Raw genomic sequence first — 22,820 nt, 5'->3', positions numbered from 1 at the left:
AAACTGGTTTTCGATTTTCATTGTAATCTCCTTTTCATAGTACAGTTGAGCCCTGGTTTACATAAAGAGGGTAACAGTATTTTGATTTTTCACTTGATAATCTTACACAGCCAATTTGTTTGTGTGGGCCCGGCATGGCCAAGTATGTTAAGGCGTTCGACTCGTAATCCGAGAGTCGCGAGTTCGAATCCCGGTTGCACCAAACATGCTCGCCCTTTCAGCCGTGGGGGCGTTATAATGTGACGGTCAATCCCACTATTCGTTGGTAAAAGAGTAGCCCAAGAGTTGGCGGTGGGTGTTGATGACTAGCTGCCTTCCCTCTAGTCTGACACTGCTAAATTAGGGACGACTAGCATAGATAGCCCTCAAGTACCTTTGTGCGAAATTCAAAAGAAACAAACAAAAAACAATTGTTTGTGTTTTTCTCCCTAAATGATCAGTTTGTTTTCCTCATCACAATACACTGATAAACTGATTTCAAATTATTTTTGACACAAGAATGTTCTTTGACACCAGTTCTACAACTAGATGACCACTTGATCTTTAAGTCTAATATATCCGTACTTTGGGTGATTTTTTTTACAAGCTAGCTGTAATATGACTAAGCTTATGAAGTTAAAAGTCACAGCCTGTACTTGATATATCATACGATCAGCAGGCATTTAGAGTATACGAGTGCTGATGAACATGTCAGACAATCAAAACGTATTTAGAGCGCATGGCTGCTGACTGATATATGATACACTCAGCTGATATTTATCAACCTTTTTTGTGCTTCAAAATACCAGATCACTACAAGCATGTATTTCACTTTGTAGAATCCTGTTAAACGGCTCTAATATCTCAGAGTATTCTAAGTGTTATACTTCTATTCCACGTGTGGTAACTTTAAACACGTTTAAGAACCTTTCAGTTTTTGAAGTTTTCTAGCCATGTGTTGCTTTGCGTTTTCACAATTTTAAGAACAAAAAGTTCACTCGAATAATAAGCGTTCTTCAGAACATTCGCCACTACAAGTGGCGTTTAGATAAACTTCTGTAGATTAGTAGGCTAAGTCCTTTACAGAAACGAGCTATAATTAAGTGAAGGAACACAAACAAACAGTGTTGTGCGGTCAGTTTTACCGGTTGTGAGAGTGAGAACATGACATTGGCTAGGTTAACTTGTTGCAAGTGATGTTACTTAAGAGAATCTTACAGTTAACACTGATCCGATCAGATTAACCCATCACACAAAGTAAACAACGCGAATCCAACAGATTGTGTACACTGGGTAGATGAGTTGAGGTCTAAATACTGATAAGCCTAATGAATGTCTTTAACTGATTACAAATATTCAGCTTTTTAAAAGAGTTTACCCAAATGAATACAACAGGACTAAAAGCTGACTTCAATATGCCAGGCAATGTCTTCTTCCAAACGAAGTTGTACAAACATCAATGTCTTCTTCCAAACGACGTTATACAAACATTAGGTAAAATGATATCGTTTAATAAGCAGCAAATAAAGTGAAAATATAAACAACAAACAAATAGATGCTGTAGTGGTCGAAGAAGTTTAGTAACATGAGTCTAGAACCCAGTCGTACAGTGTCTCCAAATTATCGATTTACTATGGGTAGCATTTTGCTTTCTCATGCTGGAAAGGGGAAGACAGAAGTGTAATCATCAGTTCAGCCTCTCGGACATCTTCAGGAAAGACAGAAGTGTGACCAGGACGTTAAGTTTGATGAGCACCTATCTTCTCAATTACATCCGAATGCAACATTCAATTTGTTATCAATAATATAACAAGCATATTCCCTAGACCGCTCATGGATTGGTACCATCTTCCCTAGACCGTTTATGGACCGCACTATATCGTTTATTTCACTAGTTTTCTTTTTCAAGGTCTATTATCTTTGTTTAGTTTTCTATTGGTTGGTTGCATTCAATCACATGTTCTTTTCTATTAAGCTCTACCATTAGCGGTATCAGATTGGTTGGTTATATTCAATCAAATGTTATTTTTTATTTAGCTTTACCATTAGCTGTATCAGGTTGGTTGGTTGTATCCAATCAACTGTTCTTTTTTATTTAGCTCTACCATTAGCTGTATCAGATTCGAAGCTGACATAATTTAATTTATCCGTTTTTTAATCAAATGCGAGGTTTATAATTTGTTTCATAACTGCAATCACTCATTGTGTCAATTCACTAGGATTCACTTCAATCTCCTGAAAAAACAAACAAACGGCTAACAGGTGAAATCGATTCAGAACTAGGTAATGGCAGGTGAGCGTATCTTCAGTTGACTAGCCGGCAAGTAACCCCCGAGCGATGACTTCAAATCAAAAGTAAGTTAACGTTATAGATCAAAACTAAAAAGTAATAACCAAAGAATGCTATAAAACATAGTTATACCTAAGTCCTCAAATAAATGCTCAAAGAAACGTGTTGAAGATATTTAGCCATAACGAAACTGTAAAGTGTAATCAGGTGTCTATCTATCTATGCAAGGTTGCTAACGTTTTCGACGTTATATGCCTTTGTCGTGAGATGTGAAAAAGAAAGAAGTTAAAAAAATATTTGACTGGCGTACAGTTTATGCAATTTTATAGAGGGAGCCACGTGTCAGGTAGACGAAAACGCCGTGACCAATCAGAGGAATCATTGCGGTTTGGACTCTAGCTTTGCTATTATTCTCAATTATTCTTTCTGTATAGCAAATGGGACGTTTCAGAGAACATGTTTTAGAACCATCCTGGCCAATCAGAAGCAAGTATTACTGCCAATAACATTTAAGCGAGATAATTAGCCGATCAAAATGCTGAAGAAACAGATGAAATTAGGAACCTCCTGTTTTTATCAGGAGCAGAGGAGTAGCTTACGCTAAGACAAGTTAAGGTCTAGCTACTACAGTACAAAAATTGTACTTCACGTGCAAACAGTACACGGACCATCGCTGGACGTAATTTTCAAGTTGACGGGCCAGTGGTCAGAGGGGGTCGGTTCCATGTCAGCATGATGCCGCAAGCCCCGACCCCAATAATGCCAGTCCCAACTAAACCTAAATTAACTTTCTCCATCGAGTCGCTAGTGGGAAAAGACTCGAACGAGGGTCGTGGAGAAAACATGACCTTCTCAACACAACAAACAAACAGTCGGACAACAATATCAGAATCGGTGATTTCGCATTGCATGCCAACTTATCCATCAACGTTCTCTTCAGCCCGGCCTGTTACAGTCTGCCTAGGACAAGGAGAACCTGTCTCGCCATATCCCTACTCCCCCGTATCACCCGCCTATCCGACGGTTTCTTCGTTCTTCATCGGCCGAGAGCCCCAGTACCAAGTGTTCCCATGGTTACTGGCGGCGAGACAGCAAAGATTTCTTCCGCCAAGGCTGGAAGGTAAGTATATTGTTCACAAATGAACATAATATTAAATTATTGTATTTTGTACTGAACAACAGCGTTACAATAGGGGTTACCTCATTATATATGATGAATAATAAAGCCAGCAGGACCTACTGTATACTGTTGCTAATACTGTTCGACGTAACTAAATAAACAACGTCGCAAGTGCCTGTTTTTATGTAACCATGGAGTATCTAACGCATATGTAAATATAATATATCTGTTATATTTATATATAATAATGTTACAAGCTCTACTATAGTTACAAGTAAAACATTCGTATCATACTTGCCTGTTGTGTATTAACATAACGTATTAATACGGTGCTCATTTGTTCTATATAATCATATGTGAACGTAGCAACTTACGTGAGTTCCATTTGTGTATACTTACTTTTAACATGTGCAGATTAAAAGCCACTTGTGCGTTTTACTTCTAAGGATTAATAAGTTAAAGCAAAGAATAATATATATTGAATTACGCTACCCACATTACACTCACCATGTTCTCTGATGAAAAGGCATTTCGTCCAATACCAGTACTCATCAGGCCGGCTGGGATAGGACAGACGTAATATTAGTCTAGGCGTTATGTGTATCACCAATTTCAAAAGCAACTGTTATCGTGTGACTTGGATTAAATAACTTAACTGTAGTTATTACCGCAATTTCATTGTAAGGATTACCAACACAATATTATTTAGTTAACTTACCTACGACACGCCTACCAGGTGTCACGTGGGTTTATCTTCTACGAAGTTATAGTTCCTAACGCGAGTTAGCTGAACCGTGTTCTCCTCGTGGATCGAACACCACATTTTACTATTACAATCCGCTGAGCCTCTATGTGGCTGAGTTCATTTCAAATTCCCTTAACCGAGCATGTTTTCCCTTTCAATCTAACAATTGGTGATGAATAGCTTTAACTAACTGCCTTCCCTCTAGTATATTACTGCTAAATAAGGGACGGATAGCGCAGATAGCCTTCATATAACTTTGTGCAAAGAATCAAACCTAACCACTCCAAGTCCGAACAGTAACAACAGAGCTCAAACCCGCCAACTTTCGGCTCTAAACGCCGTGTTTTCTTTCTTAGTCAGTTTCCAGCATTAGAAGTCCTCTGGTTTGAAATATTGTGTGAATATAACAAATTATTCCAAGAAATTGTCTGATATAAAATATCCTGTCTGTTTTCTGATAAAATAAGTAACAGTGCAATGTTCTGAGCGAATCTACACGTGTAGTAAGAACTTGTGTACTGAAAAGTCAAATAATACTTATTAAGATATTAGCAAAGGTACACTATAAGTTTAAAAGAGTTTAAAAGAAATATTATAAATCGGGGTACGAGCTGCCCCATTCTACTATTTCGAGTTGTAGCACACGAGCCATTCGTCCCACGCAAAAGTACCAGTGCTATAAGTGCTGTTAAACTTCACATTTCCTTACTAAGATCAAAACGTATTGCCTATTCTCATCAGCATATTATCTGATACGGTTAACACTGGGAACCGTATTTTATTATCGAATTTACTGCTTATTTTGAGCCTTTATTCGCAGCATTAGAACAGAAGAATTGAGCTTCGATCCAATCTTCCAATTAAACTCGATCCTTGGTTTATCCTTCCGAAACTGTTTCTTCACAACAATATAACTGGATTTTTTCTCTATGACGTAATAAAATGCTATTTCTCAAGATGGTTTTATTTCATTCGAGGGGAGGGCAATTAATCGAGATTTACATTACGTGCGTGGGTGGGTATAATATAATACTCACAAATCAGAATTATAAACACCTAACTGTTATATGGTGATTAAAAACTCGTGTATTGATAATTGATAAGTTTGTTACCTCAGTGCTATTAGAAAGACTACCTCTTTAAAACGCTACCATTTCATTGTTACGATGTGTAAAATATAGCTGTTTTACAATTACTAAACCTTGTTCGAAGTTACTAAATGAATGGCATTCTACACGCTGATTTCTCTTTTCTTCTAACTACTACTGAACAGCTTACATACAGTACGCACAGACTGACTGTACATGTGTTACTCTCATGTTGTACGTAAGAAAGAAAGATGTCATGTACATTAATAATTAATATAATATAAAGCATAGTTATGTGGAAGAAAGTAGGGTTACCTGAACTATGATGATTAGTTATAGCTAGATAGAAGAAAATATTATTCCTAAGAAATTACTATTAAGCTGTATTTATGTGGTAGAAAATATTGTTGTTAGCTTAACAATTATTAACCTGTATTTGTATGGTATAAAGTATTGTTGTTAAGTTAATAATTGTTAAGCTGTATTTGTATGGTAGAAAGTATTGTTGTTAGGTTAATAATTATTAAGCTGTATTTGTATGGTAGAAAGTATTGTTGTTAGGTTAATAATTATTAAGCTGTATTTGTATGGTAGAAAGTATTGTTGTTAGGTTAATGATTGTTAAGCTGTATTTATATAATAGAAAGTATAGTTGTATTAACTATTGTTTTAGAGTTTGTATTTGCATGTTTCAATTTAATGGATGAAAGTAATATTGCCGAGTTATCATTGTTAAGTTGTTCTCTGTTACATTATATAACTCAGAATCATTCTATAAATGTCACCACTTGTACTATATTGTTTCTAGAATATAATATGATGTTCATATGTTTCGGATATTCGACCAAAGCTACATGAAGCTTATTTGTACCAGCCATCCCTAATTTCAAACTGATAAACTAGAGGGATGGCGGGTACGTAGTGGCACTAAGCATCAGTTCATGGGCTACTCTAAATAAATTGTGGGATTTGATGACCACCTTCATAATGCACCCACAACTCGAAGGTGTTGGTGTGTGTATGGAGCAACAAGGCACAAATCGTAGACCCTCGGATCTGTAATTTGGTCCACTACATGAATTAGAGTTGGTGGACCTAGAGCTAGTGTAACTAAGACACTGACCAATAAAGAAGTAAACCCTATCCGATTTTAGTCTTTACGTTTCCATCTATCAAGCAGTATAAATGTACTATACAAGACAAACAGCACTTAGTCAAGACTCCTCTTAACGAACCTCAATGCATTTTTTAAAGAAATCATTAGAATGCCTTTGCCAAGATATTATCATATTGGACTCCATTTTAAGTCTAGTAGCGCTACCTGGTGGTAATTATACGCCTATTAATGTGTTCAGTTTCCAAATAAGTCGTAAGGAGGTCATTTCTTATAAGAAAAAGAATACAATTATTTTCTTGAAACACGTTTAGAATTTATGAAACATTTCTTCAGGTGCTATATAATGCTACAGTTATTTTTCCGCATAAATGCTTATTGTATATTATTTACTAGGCATATCCAAATTCAGATCTTTCAAACACTTCTAAGTTTCATTTGCATATCATATCGAGTCTCTTCAAACATGGCCTAAAGTTAATTTGAGATTTTGTTATTAAAATAAAGCAAGTATTTAGAATTTTTATTGCAGGAAAGTAATGATGGAAGAGATTGGAATTTACACAACTATAATGTCGATCACAAATACGTTTCGTGTTTCAAGTTTCCATGGTTAATATTAGACCGTTTGATTTGCTTTATTTACTTTCCCTAAAAATATTTCATTTAAAATAATGTCTTTATATAAACGTTCAAAACGAGAACATAAATACAATGTGCATAAGTTTAAACTTAGATGTTTCGTCACTTCATTACCTGAACCTTATTTTAATAAAACATTAGACGGAAAACGTATTATTTTCTTTCACCAACCAAGCGATGTTGTTGAACAGGATGTCCGGAAATTGTATTAACAAAATTGTCTGCTTACGTTACAGGGGCGTGAGCTTTGCAACGTTGTTACAATGGTTTCTAGAATTGCATCAGATCAACTGAGCCTTATTACACCATACGTGCAATATCACGACAGCGCGGCCCGACAAGAGATTAATGTTAGTAAATTTATTAACACAGTTTCTAGTCGCCAGTTGATATAAATAAAACTAATCCGTCACTTTTATAACAAATATATTTCCAAATAAAACCTCTTAAACTGTAATAATATATATTCACTCGTATAAACACTTTAGATCATGAAAAAACTTGGGTATCAGTAACATCTTGGTTCGGAGCAATATTTTGAATCACAGAAATATTTTGAGCTATAGAAACCTTGGTTCATGGATAAACTTTGCGTAACATCAACATTTTGGATCACAACAAATATATTTTACTATGGCAACGTCTTTAGTAACGGAAAAGTTTGAATAACAGCAACACGACGGATCATAGCAATATCTTGGGCCGTAGTAGTTGGTCACATAAATAGACAGAAGAGACAACATTAAAGTAAATAATAGAAGGATAAATTCAGCTAATGTTTTATTTTTAAAATCATCAATCACTTTAACTCAATAGTTACCTGTTGGATCAAAAGATGGAACTACCGATTAAAAATCTGAAACTACGAAACACTGAATAAAATATTATAAACAGAAGGATCTAAACATGATTCTAGAACTAACTACTTATATGGATGGTTTGTTTGAATTAGTACAGCCATGGTTATAGGAGAGGTTATCGAATTAATATGAATATTTTGTTTGAACCAGAACAGTCCATGGTTATAAGCGTGGTTTTAAAAATAATTATTTATATGGATGTTTCGTTTGAACCAGAACAGCCCATGGTTATAAGCGTGGTTTTAGAACTAATTATTTATATGGTAGTTTCGTTTGAACCAGTACAGCCCATGGTTATAAGCGTGGTTTTAGAACTGATTATTTATATGGTAGTTTCGTTTGAACTAGTACAGCCCATGGTTATAAGCGTGGTTTTAGAACTAATTATTTATATGGATGTTTAGTTTGAACCAGTACAACCCATGGTTATAAGCGTGGTTTTAGAACTAATTATTTATATAGATGTTTCGTTTGAACCAGTACAGCCCATGGTTATAAGAGTGGTTCTCGAATTACTTACTTATCTTTTCCTTCTTATATTACCTATAACAATAAATTAAGATCAGTAAAGCTAGGTTATAAGACTTTGAATTAGAGCCATAGAAAACATGTCATTTGGCCTGATTAGTAAAGAGGTTCATATTCACTACTTTTAGCTCAAATCTTGAGATTCTACTTATCTCAGATCGTGTCTTAGCTTAATCGATGATTTAATTCTATTTATAGCTTAGTTTGATACATGCCTTAAATCAAAGAACATCTTAGCCTAATTCATGGCTAATTTTAATTTTAGGTTAGCAAAATCCATGGGTTAGTTATATCTATACCTCAAGTCTAATTAATTTAATTCATGGTTTATCTATGCCTTAGCTCAGTTCATGTCTTAGCTTAATCCATGGTTTACCTTTATTAATGACCAAGCTTAATGCACACAGAGTTAGATGTTAAAGGCTGAACCTTTCCTTCCTCATATAGTTACCAAAAATAACTACAACAAGTTATTTTTATAACCATATAGCTTTGTTTAAACAGTGATTTTCTCGCTTTATTTTATAACGACATACGTCAAGACTTTAAACCGGAAACTGGTAAGACTTTTAAGTGGTAATGGCTGACACGGATACTACAACCTCATCTTAAGAAAAGCTACGGAAGAGATACGGATCAACAGGAACCTGTTTCCACTGGAAACTAAGCCCACCAGGCGGAAGAAGACGAAGTGCTTCTGTAATAGGTGTCACGTACCTTACTCGTAGCAGCTTACTTACCTAAGAAACAGAGTATCTACAAAACCCCTGCGGTACCCATCTCCAGCTGCATAAGATGTTCATAGATACAATTAGGTCGGAATCACCAAACATGGACTGTCTGAAAGGCGTCAAGAAAATCCTTCCTCACTGTTGCAGGCACAACCTTCGCTGCCCACGGTTTTTTGGCCTATTTCACAAATACTTCAAGAAGCAAAGTTTGGGCAACTCAGACAACCCGAGCTCAATTTGTAAAGCCTGAGAGGTTTGGATTCTGGCTTTAATAACAGCTCTGTCAGCCTGTGGGAGTCCTACAGACTCACAACACTTTTTATACACATGTCATTACAGTTAACACTAGATACAGTTAACGATGATGTTGAAAAGCTGTTTGAAAGTGACTGTCTTCTATGCACAACAGAAGTGAATATACACAGGTATACGACTGAAAGGGTTAACAACAAGTCTTATACTGACAGAAAGAATGAATATTTCCTCGTAAAGTACGATCTTAAAGTAACTTTTATGACATTTACAGTCTCGTAGTACATAGCAGGGAATGCAATATAGAGAACAGTATTGTAACATAAGACGGAGAGAGGTCTTATGACATAAGATGTAAAGCAGTCTTGCAACATAAGATGGAGAGAACTTTTGTAACATAAGACGGAGAGCAGACAGTCCAGCATCGTCCTTGAACAGGTCTCACTTCGTATACAGCCCAGCAACGTCCCTGGATTTGTGTTCACCAGTTTTGTCTTCTGGCCACAGCAGGTGCGAAAAGCAACAAGAACCCATAAACTACGCCATTCTGGCGGGAAACTGTTAACTAACCGAAAAACAATCATTAAGTGCAACGTTAAAAAACCACCAACAAACATAAAGTACCTAGCATTACCACGTGACTTCAGTGGGGTCGTGCTCTGCTAACCCAGGAGGCCTCTCGCAGATTCAACCAAGGTTTGGGGCCACAATTTACTAAATCCATGCTCGCAGGTTAACGTAGACATTTTTATAGTCTGTTAAACTTGTTAGAAAGATTTGAACATGGAAAGCACGCCTAACTTGTCCCCTCCTGTTGAAAAAACAGCTCGTTAAATATGTCTTTCCTTGAATGTACAGAGTACTTTGGTGTACTATATTTACGTAAACTAACGTTAATTGCCTAATGGAACGAATTTCTTATAGATCTTTAAAGATTCTAGTGTAAAACTAAAGTCTTCGAAATTTCTTAAATATTTTTAGCAAACATTTCTAAAGATATACTAGAGAGTGACGCCTTATGGGGTTAATATATTTTGTTCATTTGCTTTTGTGTTTGTTTGTTTTTTAATTTCGCGCAAAGCTACACGAGGGCTATCTGCGCTAGCTGTCCCTAATTTAGCAGTGTAAGGCTAAAGAGAAGACAGCTAATCATCACCACTCACCGCCAACTCTTGGGCTACTCTTTTATCAACAAATAGTGGGATTGACCGTCACATTATAACGCCCCCACGGCTGAAATGGCGAGTATGTTTGGTGTGACGGGATTCGAACTCGCGATCCTTGGATTATGAGTCGAGCGCCTTTACCACCTGGCCATGCCGGGGCCTTTTGCTTTTGTGAATTCTCTATTTTTCTCCAAACTTCTTAGTTATGTCTCGTTTAGTCTTAAGTCTTGAATTACATTAGAACATCTGAATTTAATTAAATATTTTTAATAATATCACATGTTAATTTCTTTTTATTTTAAATTAACTACTGCAAAAAATATTGAAATTTTGAAAAATTCAATTAAAATTTTAATTTTCAAAGTTCTTATAAACGACGCTTTTGTCTGCTTGTTGTCAAAGTTGCATAACTAGTTATCCGTGATTTTCTAACTGCAGGATCGAACCTTAAATGCTAACGTTGCAAGTTCCGAGAGATAGAAGCTAAATAAGTGAAACCTTGTTTAAAACTGCAAAAAGAAAACAACAGAAAAAATACAAAAATTATTTAATATCTGAGCAACCTAAATATATGTATGTAAGGAATACTGATTGGTATGATGTTTTATATTGATGAAATATTCGTGTAAACACCAGGTATTAGCTACTGATTTTACGGCTATTATGTACTATTTGATATCGGAGTTTTAAACATGCACTTATATTCTCTATAATTCGAAATTCTGAAAGGTTTATGTCGAATTAATTCAAATAGTTCATTAAGAGAGAATCCATTTGGGTGCCGTCGGTTCTGAAGGGCTATGGTGTCATTGTGTTTTAATGAGGGTTTACACATTAGCCCATTATATCCTTTATTTCTTTGCGACGTCATCGGAATATCCATGAAAATAACCAGATTAACTAATCGATATGAGAATTATGATCCGTTGTGACAAGTGTAAATAGCCAACAACCGTGGTTGGGGCTGGGAATCTTTACGAACAACAGTTTGCTCTTAAAGTTCCATCTTCGTTCGTTGTTGTAACAAAAACTAAAAATGACACCTTGAGGCTTTGGTAGTAAGTGCTCGGCGTATAACTAGTGCCTAATGTGGCAATAATTCATGACTCTTTGACTAATTCTCAGTTCAGACAGCTGTACAGTTTCTATTCCTCTAGTTTAAACGTCAAGTTTCGTCTGTTTCAAGGGCATATTTTATAACGATTGATCATACTGTTATAATGATGGAACTTGCACACAAATCCAATTAAGATGTAATATTTGAACGAAGTAGTTGTTGATTAAGTGTTACGTGTTGTGGTTTGCTGTCTTCGGCTACTATACAAAAGGTATTTTAAGATAAGGCGTAGCAAACTTGTTTGTTTTATAAGAAATCCACACTGCGCTATCTGCTATTGGGGAGTATTATTCTGGATTTTAGCGTGAACTCATTACTGTCCCTCCGAGGGACATTAAAAACACTAATGAAGTTGAAACATTTAAATGAAACCCGACATTACTCGATGTCATTCGCTAGTCGTGCCTGCTATTTATCACCGTAATTTCAAAATAAAATGTAATCATTTGGGTTGAACACACGTTTATAACAACCTTCGCAAAACACGTGCTTTCGAATACAAATAAAGTATATAAATAGTCTGTGTTCTATCATACTGTATCCAGTATGGCAGGACTGTTTCTTTCATTCAGTTTCTTCTGAATCAGCACATAGCTACCCGAGAACTATCCCTTCTAATAATCCCTAATTTAGAAGCGGTATACTGACCACACTGATGTACATATGTGTCTAATACGTAAAGAGAGGTATATTTTAGTTAAAAAATGTACATATGGACTATGAACGGTGAATTATGTGGTTACATGTGACCAACCAGGAAGAAACAAATTACAACAACTCTTGAAAATCATATGTAACCCTCAAGTTTATCGTTCATATAACATATATATATCATTGTAAGTAAGATATAACTCTTTTTTACACATTAGGTATATGTATATCATTGTGGCTCATATTCTACCATCTCCAAGTATTGGACATAATGCTTGTCAAATTTCAGCCTTTGACGTGTAATAATATTAGTAGATGGAAGTCAGATGATCAATACCATTCACTGTTAACTGGAACAGTGGAAGTGACTGTTATACTAATGTCCCGCCATGTCATGCCCAGAAAGAACGGAAACGTTATTCAACGATATGGTTTTGCGTACCCTTGACGTTAAAGTGCAGCTAAGATTTCGTTGTTTATTCCGATTTCAAAACAGTGGAGTTTGGTCAGTACATATGATGTTTATACCTTATTTGCTTTATAAAAGTGGATAGTATCCTCTCAGAACTATCAGGAGAAATACTGAACATTCAAGATAACAACACAACAAGAAAACCAAGTACCAAAGTACCATAATGCACATTTAAACTCGTAGAAAGCGAGGAAACTCTCTCCTTTCCCGGTTAATTCGTATTACCTCCCGCCCTACAGAAGAAACATAACTGCAGTATATACATATATATACATACACGACTAAAATGTCAGTATATCTTCTTAACCATAACTTTGAATTTACCCAAAATAACAAATGGAACTAAACATAAATATACACTGTTGGAAACTTGTTATACGCAATAAAAATTTTAATGTTTTGTGTTTTAAGTCTTCAATTACGAAACAAAGTTGGGGAGGGGGGGAGTTAGCTACACTTTTTATCCCATATGCAATAACAAGTAATTGTGTCGTCATTATTTAGTGTGTCATTCGTACATGTTTTTGTTTTTATTAATTATTGTAATAACAAGTACAATAAAACTGCACGTTGTTTATAACGCCTCATTAGGCCTCGTGACAAATATAATTTGCTAGTTATCTTCGAAAACCACCGTATAACGAACGACTACACACAAGAACTACTCTATAACGAGTGAAGATAAATCGGAATCAGTTTCGGTATGAATTTACATATTAAGTAATTTTTTTTCAGCGTACTCACAATACACACTCATGTTTCATGGTTATTTATACTCGTTAAACCTAAAACATTTCTTAGATAAACTAATGATGTATACATCGAAATTAACCGACAAAGATATAGTTTAATGAAGTCACGTAACGAAAGTACGGAAGATTAAAAAAAAGGCAAACAATAGAAAAGAAAATTGTGACATTTTCAAGTACGTTTTAACAATGTATCGTAAAAAAAAACTTCAGAAAATAATAAGTCGTTTGTCATATACTGTAATATGTTAACTCAAGTAAGACACTAACAAGATCTGGACACGATGGCCAGTGATTTTGCCTCATTAAACATTTAAAAAGTTTCTTGCTAGTTTAATTATTTGTACATTGTCTGTATACATGAATTTTTTTTTGGGGGGGGTTCTTTTATTCATATAGATCTCTCTAATATGTAGTCTGCAGAAACTTGTTTATCCTTGGGAGAGAAAAAAATAAACAAAAGGAAAATTCGTATATCGGGTGCTCCCGACTTCCTTTCTCTCCCTTCTTTTATTTTTCTAACTTCATATTACACATAATCTAAACACTAAAATATATTGTGCATCTTACTGAGAATTGGTTAGTGTTAAGAAATCACCAAGGTGAAATTCATAAACTATGATTAATAGCGCCCCTTTAGTTTTGTTCATTAAGCAGTAAAAAAAAAATCATTATTTGTTGGTTGGGTGTTTCCATAGAAGCCAAATAAATACAATTGTTGTTACTCGTTAATTATTTCATTGTTTGTTCGTTTTGTTTTTGGAATTAAGAACAAAGCTACACGATTGGGTATCTGTGCTTTGCTCACCACTGGTTTCTAGCGATGAGTCCGCAGACATACTACTGTGCCACTGAATGGCTTGATTTAATGAGGCTCTGAATCCAAGTTCACAAAATGTCTTGTACTTTAATTATACTGCAACCTATTTAATTTATATTACAGATATTATTGTATTTGATACAACTCCAAATGGTCAACAGACTTGGCAATTCATACCCTTCCTTCTCTTGGTTGTGATGCATAGTTCCACCATATTCAGTACAATTCCCCTTGAGGGACATTGGTAAGCGTACGGACTTATAATTCTAAAATCCAAGATTTGATTTCTCGGCTCGAAGATCAGGGTTATAAGAGCACAATAATTTACGTAAGCCTTCTTCATCGTGAGGAACTGATAATTCTAGGCTGGAATATTTATAACAGTGCTTGTTTACTCGTACAATTTCTAGTTTACCTATCAGCTAGCTGATCATTACACTTCTCTTGAATAACTAAATTAATTATATCAGTTTCTAGAACTAAGATATTTCTTATAACATGAAATGGAATGTTTCTCAAGAAAACAAGTCACAGCATAAACTCGAACGAAATGTGCCTAATATGATTATAGCAAAAAGTCGTGTGTAGTAAGTACGCTTAGATTAAATGTTATCATTTTTATACGGATGATTGTCTATTGCCCAAAACATTTCGTTACAGAACAAGTAGGTTGTTACAAGATTTTTGTACATATGCCAAGCAACGTCTCACCTAACTTTGTGTTCATTGTTCGAAATGCTAGCTTCGTTAGCAGACGAACTGAAAGCAGCTTGCTACGCGTTCTTGTGCTTAGATTCGTAGCACAAAATTCATGCCAGTCTATTTAAATTCCTACCAATCATGTACACTAACCGAGGATGTCCGTTAAGGAAGCAAAAACTGTGTAAATACAATGTTATATAATGTTTATCTTTGTTATTTCTTTTATTATCAAATCCCTAATGAGCTCTAAACTAATTGCACACCCTCATTATGGAAAGTTATAATTAATTCATTCAACTAATTAAGTATTTATATCTTTAAATTAAAAGTCAAACGTCTATTAAAAAAAAGTGAAAATGTATCCTTTTCAGGATGTTTTTATCTCATTTCTGGGGGAAACATTCTCTAAAATAAAACAGCCTACGTTCACCGTCCGATATTTTTCATTTACTATACAAAAAATCACGGTAATTAGTCCACCCATCTTTATGGTACGGTGAATATTCCCTCTTTGCTACAAAACTGAATTGTAAATTCTTATTTCAGTACTGTTATCAACATACTGATTAAAATAGTTAATACGAAAGATTTTACTTGTTGAAACAACGTTGTTACTAGGCCTAGAGACATTCCCGTGGGCAATGAAGAGCGAGAGTTAGGCCTAGTACTTTAAAGTTCATTCTTATAAACGTTTTCATAGAGACACATGTAAAAAATGGGCAAAGTGTTCAGTGATTTAGAAGTAGAAATAGTGTCATGTTACACTGTAAAGAAAGGTATATTTTTGTTTCCTAAAAAACACAAGTGTAGGAAACTTCAGTGTTCGTGAATGACATTCATATAATTGCAATAAACCCTAGACACGAATACTGAGATATTAACTCGCTTGTTATAAACAACTTTTATTCATTTTCTAGGTCATTTTTTGCAATTGGTTAAAAACAAATAGGAACACTTAAGTGCTTTTACGTCTTACAAACAACATTAGTAAGAACTTATGAATGAAGCTAACGAAGAATGCATGACAACATATCAAACATAGTATATCTACCATATTGAGTCCGAACAAATCTTTCCGCTCCATACACCCATCAATTCGAATGCGATACAACAGGCCAAATAATTGTTCAGACGCTTGATTGATAGCATCTGTTACGCCAGTTACGGATGACTTGGGTGGAAAGTAATACGTCATCAATTTCCATTCACGTCACAACACACCAGGACAACGTAAAGATTATTAAACACTATATTTATTTGAGTCCTATATATTATTTATTATCATAAGTTATTTGAATTAACGTGCTATTCATTCAGACTAATTGACGAATCACTGTTGAGCTAAGTGACTAAAGCCAAGTCATGAAATATCGTGGTATATAATATTTAAATAAACACAGTTAGCTTTTATTTTATTTCATTATTTAAGGTTTGAATAAAACTGGATATTTTTAACAGCTTTATGGCATAAAGACCCCCTAGCGGGGGATTTTATGAAACCTTCCTTGTGTGATAATATTTTACGTCTCAAAAGATTACGTGTAAGAATATTTGGCCTGGACTAAAATGTGTGCGAAGTGAAAATGTGCGAGATACACATAAAACTTACTCATTTAACAACGTATATATATTGTGATCCATATAAAAATGCACGTGCGATAAATAACTGGGTCATATTAAAATTTATATTGAGTATATACGTTATGTAAAACTATACACACAGTATAAAGAAACTGACTTATATATATTATATAAAAACTGAATCACGTAAACATGTATATAGTATATAGAAACTGAGTCATGTAAAAATGTATATGGTATACAGAAACTAAGTCATGTAAAAATTTGTATGGTACGTATAAAATGATTCGTGTATAAAGTTACATAGTATGTCCACACAAGTCATATGAAAATATACAAACATACACGAAGTGACTCAAGTGAAAACTTACAAAACGCACATCAACAGATTAAGAACAGATTATGTAAATATTACATACTTATGGAACTAAACAAATGTCCATTTTTCTCCATTTCATGAGTGTGTCACAATGCGTTGGAAAGTATACAATAATTACGTATTGGGTCCACAGCTAAGTATCTCAATCTTATATGTTTCTAGTTCCGGATGTTTCTGGATTTCTACTTCATCCGTTCAGAAAACCGAAGAGAATCCGAACAGCGTTCTCTCCTTCCCAACTGCTGAAATTAGAGCACGCCTTTGAGAAAAATCATTACGTGGTGGGAACTGAAAGGAAACAGTTAGCTCAGAGTCTCAGTCTCACAGAAACCCAGGTAAGTTACTAGCTCTGTATTATAGAAACTCAGATGAATTACTAGCTCTGTATTATAGAAACCCAGGTGAGTTACTATCTCTTTATTATAGAAACCCAGATGAGTTACTAGCTCTGTATTATAGAAACCCTGGTGAATTACTATCTCTGTATTATAGAAACCCAGATGAGTTACTAGCTCTGTATTATAGAAACCCAGATGAGTTACTAGCTCTGTATTATAGAAACCCCGGTGAGTTACTATCTCTGTATTATAGAAACCCCGGTGAGTTACTATCTCTGTATTATAGAAACCCAGATGAGTTACTAGCTCTGTATTATAGAAACACAGATGAGTTACTAGCTCTGTATTATAGAAACCCAGATGAGTTACTAGCTCTGTCTTACAGAAACTCAAGTGAGTTACTAACACTGTCTTAGTCCCCCACTGGTACAACGGCAAGTCTACAGATTTACAACGCTAAAACCAGGGATTCGATTCCCATCTGTGGACTCAGCAAGTAGCCCGATGTGACTTTGCTATAACAAAACATACACACACACAAACTCTGTCTAACAGAAACTCAGGTGAGTTACTAACATTGTCGTACAGAAACTCAGATGAATTACTAACATTGTCTTACAGAAACTCAGGTGAGATAGCTGCTATGTCTTACAGCATCTCAGATGAGTTACCTGCTATGTCTTACAGAAACTCAGGTGAGTTACTAGCTATGTCTAACAGAAACTCGAGTAAAGATTTTAGTTCTATTTAATATCGCTTTATAATTGTTACATAAATTGGTGAAGACTTGGAATCTTGTAGAGATATATGGTGGTATACTTCTACTGTGAGAATATTTTACTTGTTTTTTTACATCTTATAAAAGAGTGAAGGTTGGGAGATTTGCACTGTAGAATTTTAGGGTGTTTATTTCTTTTTTAAGGTTGTGTCTAAAGGTTACCGTCTTCCCGCAACTGGCTGCAGATAGCGAAAGACAGTTGTAGTTGAGACGTTACAGGGTTTAAGCACTCAACTCTCAATCGTCAAATGATTTTTTCTTAGTTTCTGTGTAGTTTGACATCGGGCTCTGGATCTTGTCTGAAATATGGAATATTCCCAACGCATCTGGGAACTATTACCACAGGCAACATCCGTTGTGAGTTATAGTGATGAGAACAAGGACTGAAAATGAGAAAATTAATTTTAATTTTTGAGTCTCTTTGTAATGGTTTTGATATATATATATATATGTATGTGTATTTTAGTACACTGGTAAATGGCGTCATCAACTATAATTCTGACTACGGTAATAGTTCTATGTGTGATACAGGCAAGGTTAAAAACGACTCAGATGACCCCTTAAATCTAGCCATAGGATCCAAAGTGATAATGACCCAGGAGGAAAGTTTTGGCTATTTATGTATTAATGTTAGCCAGCTAGGTGAAGTAAATGATGGATTATTTGACCCCTAAAACCCTGTCACAGACAATAAAATCGTTGTTCTAGCGTTTATAGGAGCTAATATATGCCCACTTACAGGTCGCTGCAGCTATCTTCAGTTTAGAATTATAATAGGCCTAAAATAATTTATTATGAGAGTATAATTAATTAATTATTTTAATTCTTATCTGTATTGAGTAGTAACATTAGGAACCTTAATCAGTAAGTCTGGAATATATAAGAAAAACACACACACACAAATTTGGTGTGGAATAGGTTCTCAGATATTCTGCAGGATAAATTCCACTGTTCAAACATAAACCCATAAAGCAAAGAAAACTACGTGTAAGAAAATGTCCCACATGTTTGATAATTATAGAAAATCCGTGTTAGTTTTAAAATATCAGATATTTTTAATATAGAGATCTATTTCTGTCTCTTATTTTTAGGTATTGTGTTATTTTAAGATCGTGTTCCAGGTACTGCCAATAATTGACTGTCTGTGTTTCGTGGTCTTTAAAATAGTTCTAAACAACTTGCAATAAAATAAATAAATAGAAACACCAGGGGAGGGGGCAAATAATATTTAAACCACATCTGCCAGTTGGTCACTAGTATCAGCCAGGTCATAGGAACAAAATGATTTACATCTTTTGGGAAAAGAAAGTGGACGCTGTCTTTGTTTCACCGTCCAGTCCAACAGCATACTTTGTAGTTTTTCATTCCCTCCCGCAGCCCCTCCACCCCTCCCATGTGTAAATGAAGTGAAGCAGTGAAAGCGGCAGGTGGACAAATGCCTCGTCTGTGAATTCGTGATCCTCTTGTCGATACATTTCATTTTTTTTCTTGTAATCTCGTGCGCACTCTTGGCAGCTGAGCTAGTTCAAAGTTCTAACAAATTAGCAAAGCCTGGTGACTTAATGAAGAAGACAAATCGTTAGCCCAAGACTTCAATGTCTCATTATCTTGACAAGTTTCACGAGGTAAGCCAAATAAAACAGTAAATAAATGAAAAACATGCGCAGTGTTACACACGGCGGAACTGTTGAAACCTTTGTCCTCGAGCGCAGACATACAGACCTTTGAAAGACGTAATAATGGTACCATTCCGTGAATTATAAGAAAACATGTATAAAAATGCAGAAAGTATGATTTCGACAATTCTGCGTTCAGAAGTCCAACACGCTGTTAATTGTACTTTTCCAGCGTAAAATTTTTAATTTGATTGAAGGAGACAGATTTAGTTTGCTAAGTTGTGGTGTAATTTTTCAATTTGTGCTACGGACTTTTTTTTTTTGACGGACTAGAAATATCAACATGATTGTTTTAGCGAAACGTCAACCAATCACTTCAACGAACCATTTAAAGGGTGGGTCGATAGAGGGACATCTTGCGAACATAATTTATTTATTTTTTTCTCAGCTCAGTTAATAAGTGATAAACATCAGATGAACAGGTAAGCTGATAAGTTAACGAATCACTAGACACACGTAGAAAACTAACACTGTTGCTCCAACTATTTTTCAAATTCTTATTTAAAGAAACAACCAGTTATTCACAAAACTACCTGTTTATTTTGGAAACCAAAGTATGCACTAATTATATGGATCTCATGTAAGATTTTTGAAACAGAGGTATGCACTAATTATATGGGTCATATATGATATTTTTCAACAAAAGAATACATTAATCATATGGGTCTCACGTAAGATTTTTTGAAATATAAAGATCCGCTTATTAAAAGCGTCTTATGTAAGATTTTTAAAATAGACGAATGCACGAAACATATGGGTCTTAATTAATTTCTTTTACAAAAGGATGCATTAAGTGTGTGGGTCTTATATAAGATTTTTGAAATAATTCGATGCATTAATTATTTGGGTCTCATTTAATACTTTGAGACTGGCATGGCCAGGTGGTTAGGGTGCCTGATTCGTAATCTGAGGGTCGCGTGTTCGAATCTCCGTCACATCAAACATGTTCACCCTTTCAGCCGTAGGGGCGTTATTATGTGTAGATCAATCCCATTAATCGTTGGTAAAAGAGTAGCCCAAGAGTTGATTGTGGGTGGTGACGACTAGATACCTTCTTTCTAGTATAACGCTACTAAATTAGGGACAGCTAGTGAAAGTAGCCCTTGTGTAGTATTACGCGAAAATTCATTACAAACAAACAATATAATATTTTTAAAACAGAAGTATGCACCAATTATAATGGTCTTATATAAGATGTTTGAAACAAGTTTGTTTGTTTGTTTGTAATTAAGCACAAAGCTACATAAAGCTCTGCCCACTACGTGTATCAAAACCCGATTTCTAGAGATGTGAGTCCGCAGACATACTGTTGTGCTACTGGGAAGCGTTTAAAATAAAATGATCCACTAATTATATGGACTTTGTATATAACATTTTTGAAATATAAATATACACTAATTATATGGAATTTATACATAAAATATTTGAAAGTATGTGAGCTGGGAGTGCTATAGTAGTTAATATGTCGGACTACGAAACGTAAGGTCCACGATTCGAGATGTGATGCCCCTGAGCACGTGCTAGCTCACATCTGTGGGCGCGTTATAAGTTTACAATCAATTCCAGTACGTTATTCAAAGAGCCGTACAAAGCCCTCATGGCACCGGATACTGGTGACTTCATTTTGTTCGGTAACTCAACATCAGCTTCAGAAATACTTGAGTCTAAGTCTAACCATTTAGTTCACGTGCGCACAACGTGTCCATTAGTTATACGTCGCATTCATAAAAACTACACTTCACAAAACCGTTTTTGACGGTTCGGTTTGTATGTTGCAGCTCTTAAGAAAGGTATTTTAAACATACATAGGTAACCTATGAGAAAACCAACAGTCACTATACAATTTGATTTAAATTGCACAGATATAGACACCTACGATGTTCAATATTAGATACCGGAGGAATGAGGTCACCAACGCCTTCACGTGTCATTTTGTGCTCTTTCATTTGAACGCTCGTTCTATCTTGAGATTGTGGGTGGCCCCAGACTGCTGTTATCTCTCCCACCCGTCTCTTCCGACACTCCTTTCTTTCCACAGTGATCCTTACTTACCTCCAGCTACCCACTGATAACATAATATTTAATGACTTACGACTTCTGAGCTGACACTAGCAGGACACGTGCGTTAGGTAAATCATTTACAGTCGCTAATAAAATTACTGTAGTGTATTTTAAAGATCTGTACGAGCGTTTGATAAATATTTAATAACGTAATATAAATTCACATTTATATTTTATTTATTTGTGGTTAAGTACAAAGCTACATAATAGGCTATCTGTGCTCTGCCCACCACGGGTATCTAAACCCAGTTTCTAGCGTTGTAAGGCTGCAGACATACTATTGTGCCGCTCGGAGGAGAGCTGACGTTTCACAATAATAGCATACGTTTTATTTACCACAAACCTTAATACTCGGGAGTTTATAAAGAAAACTATACATGTGCATAAGGTAAAATATTCAGTACTTACATTTCATTCCTGTACAAACAGTTCTTACAGTACTGTATTTTTGTGGTTAGATTGGATGCTACAGTGATTGAAAGGGTTAATTTCAAGTATCTGAAGACCTATTGGATGCACTATTCTTGGGCCCGCGACTTTCTTAGTTACAAGACCTCTATAACGTATTATCATACCTATAAGAAGTTGAAGCCAAATACATCCTCATTTAATGCCACTTATTATTGCCAGCGCCCCCTATATCCCGATGGGACAGCGGTAAGTTTACAGACTATAGCACATATATTCGAGGTTCAAATCCCGCATTGGACGCAGCAGCTGGCAACGCAGCTTAACTCTAAAACAAATAAATAGCACCTCCCTTTCCCAGTGACTCAGCGGTAAGTCTGGAGGCTTATAACACTAAATAACGGGTTTCGATACCTGTGGTGAGAACAGCTCAGATAGCCTGTTGGGCTTAGGAGCAAAGAAACAATTTTCTGTCAGGGTTTTCCATATAATTATTTTGTAGATAAAGTAGCTTATGTTATTCTGTTGGTTTGTGGGCATTTCTTTACATTCGGAATGGTTCAGTACTCGGTC

At 35.3% G+C, this 22,820-nt stretch overlaps 1 protein-coding gene across 1 annotated transcript in view; it reads left to right on the top strand.

Moving 5' to 3' along the window:
* Positions 1 to 2,685: 2,685 nt before the first annotated feature.
* LOC143257398 (homeobox protein EMX1-like) overlaps positions 2,686 to 22,820 on the top strand; it is a 32,269-nt gene continuing 12,134 nt past the window's right edge. The window contains exons 1-2 of the mRNA XM_076515990.1: positions 2,686 to 3,389; positions 17,149 to 17,321. Coding sequence (XP_076372105.1) covers positions 3,002 to 3,389; positions 17,149 to 17,321 — 561 coding nt within the window. The 5' untranslated portion in view covers positions 2,686 to 3,001. The remainder of the gene's footprint in view (positions 3,390 to 17,148; positions 17,322 to 22,820) is intronic.

The sequence above is a fragment of the Tachypleus tridentatus genome, chromosome 7, assembly GCF_004210375.1.
Source record: "Tachypleus tridentatus isolate NWPU-2018 chromosome 7, ASM421037v1, whole genome shotgun sequence".
Taxonomy (NCBI): domain Eukaryota; kingdom Metazoa; phylum Arthropoda; class Merostomata; order Xiphosura; family Limulidae; genus Tachypleus; species Tachypleus tridentatus.
The sequence above is the reverse complement of the archived record's forward strand: the minus strand, read 5'-3'. Positions and strand labels throughout refer to the sequence as shown.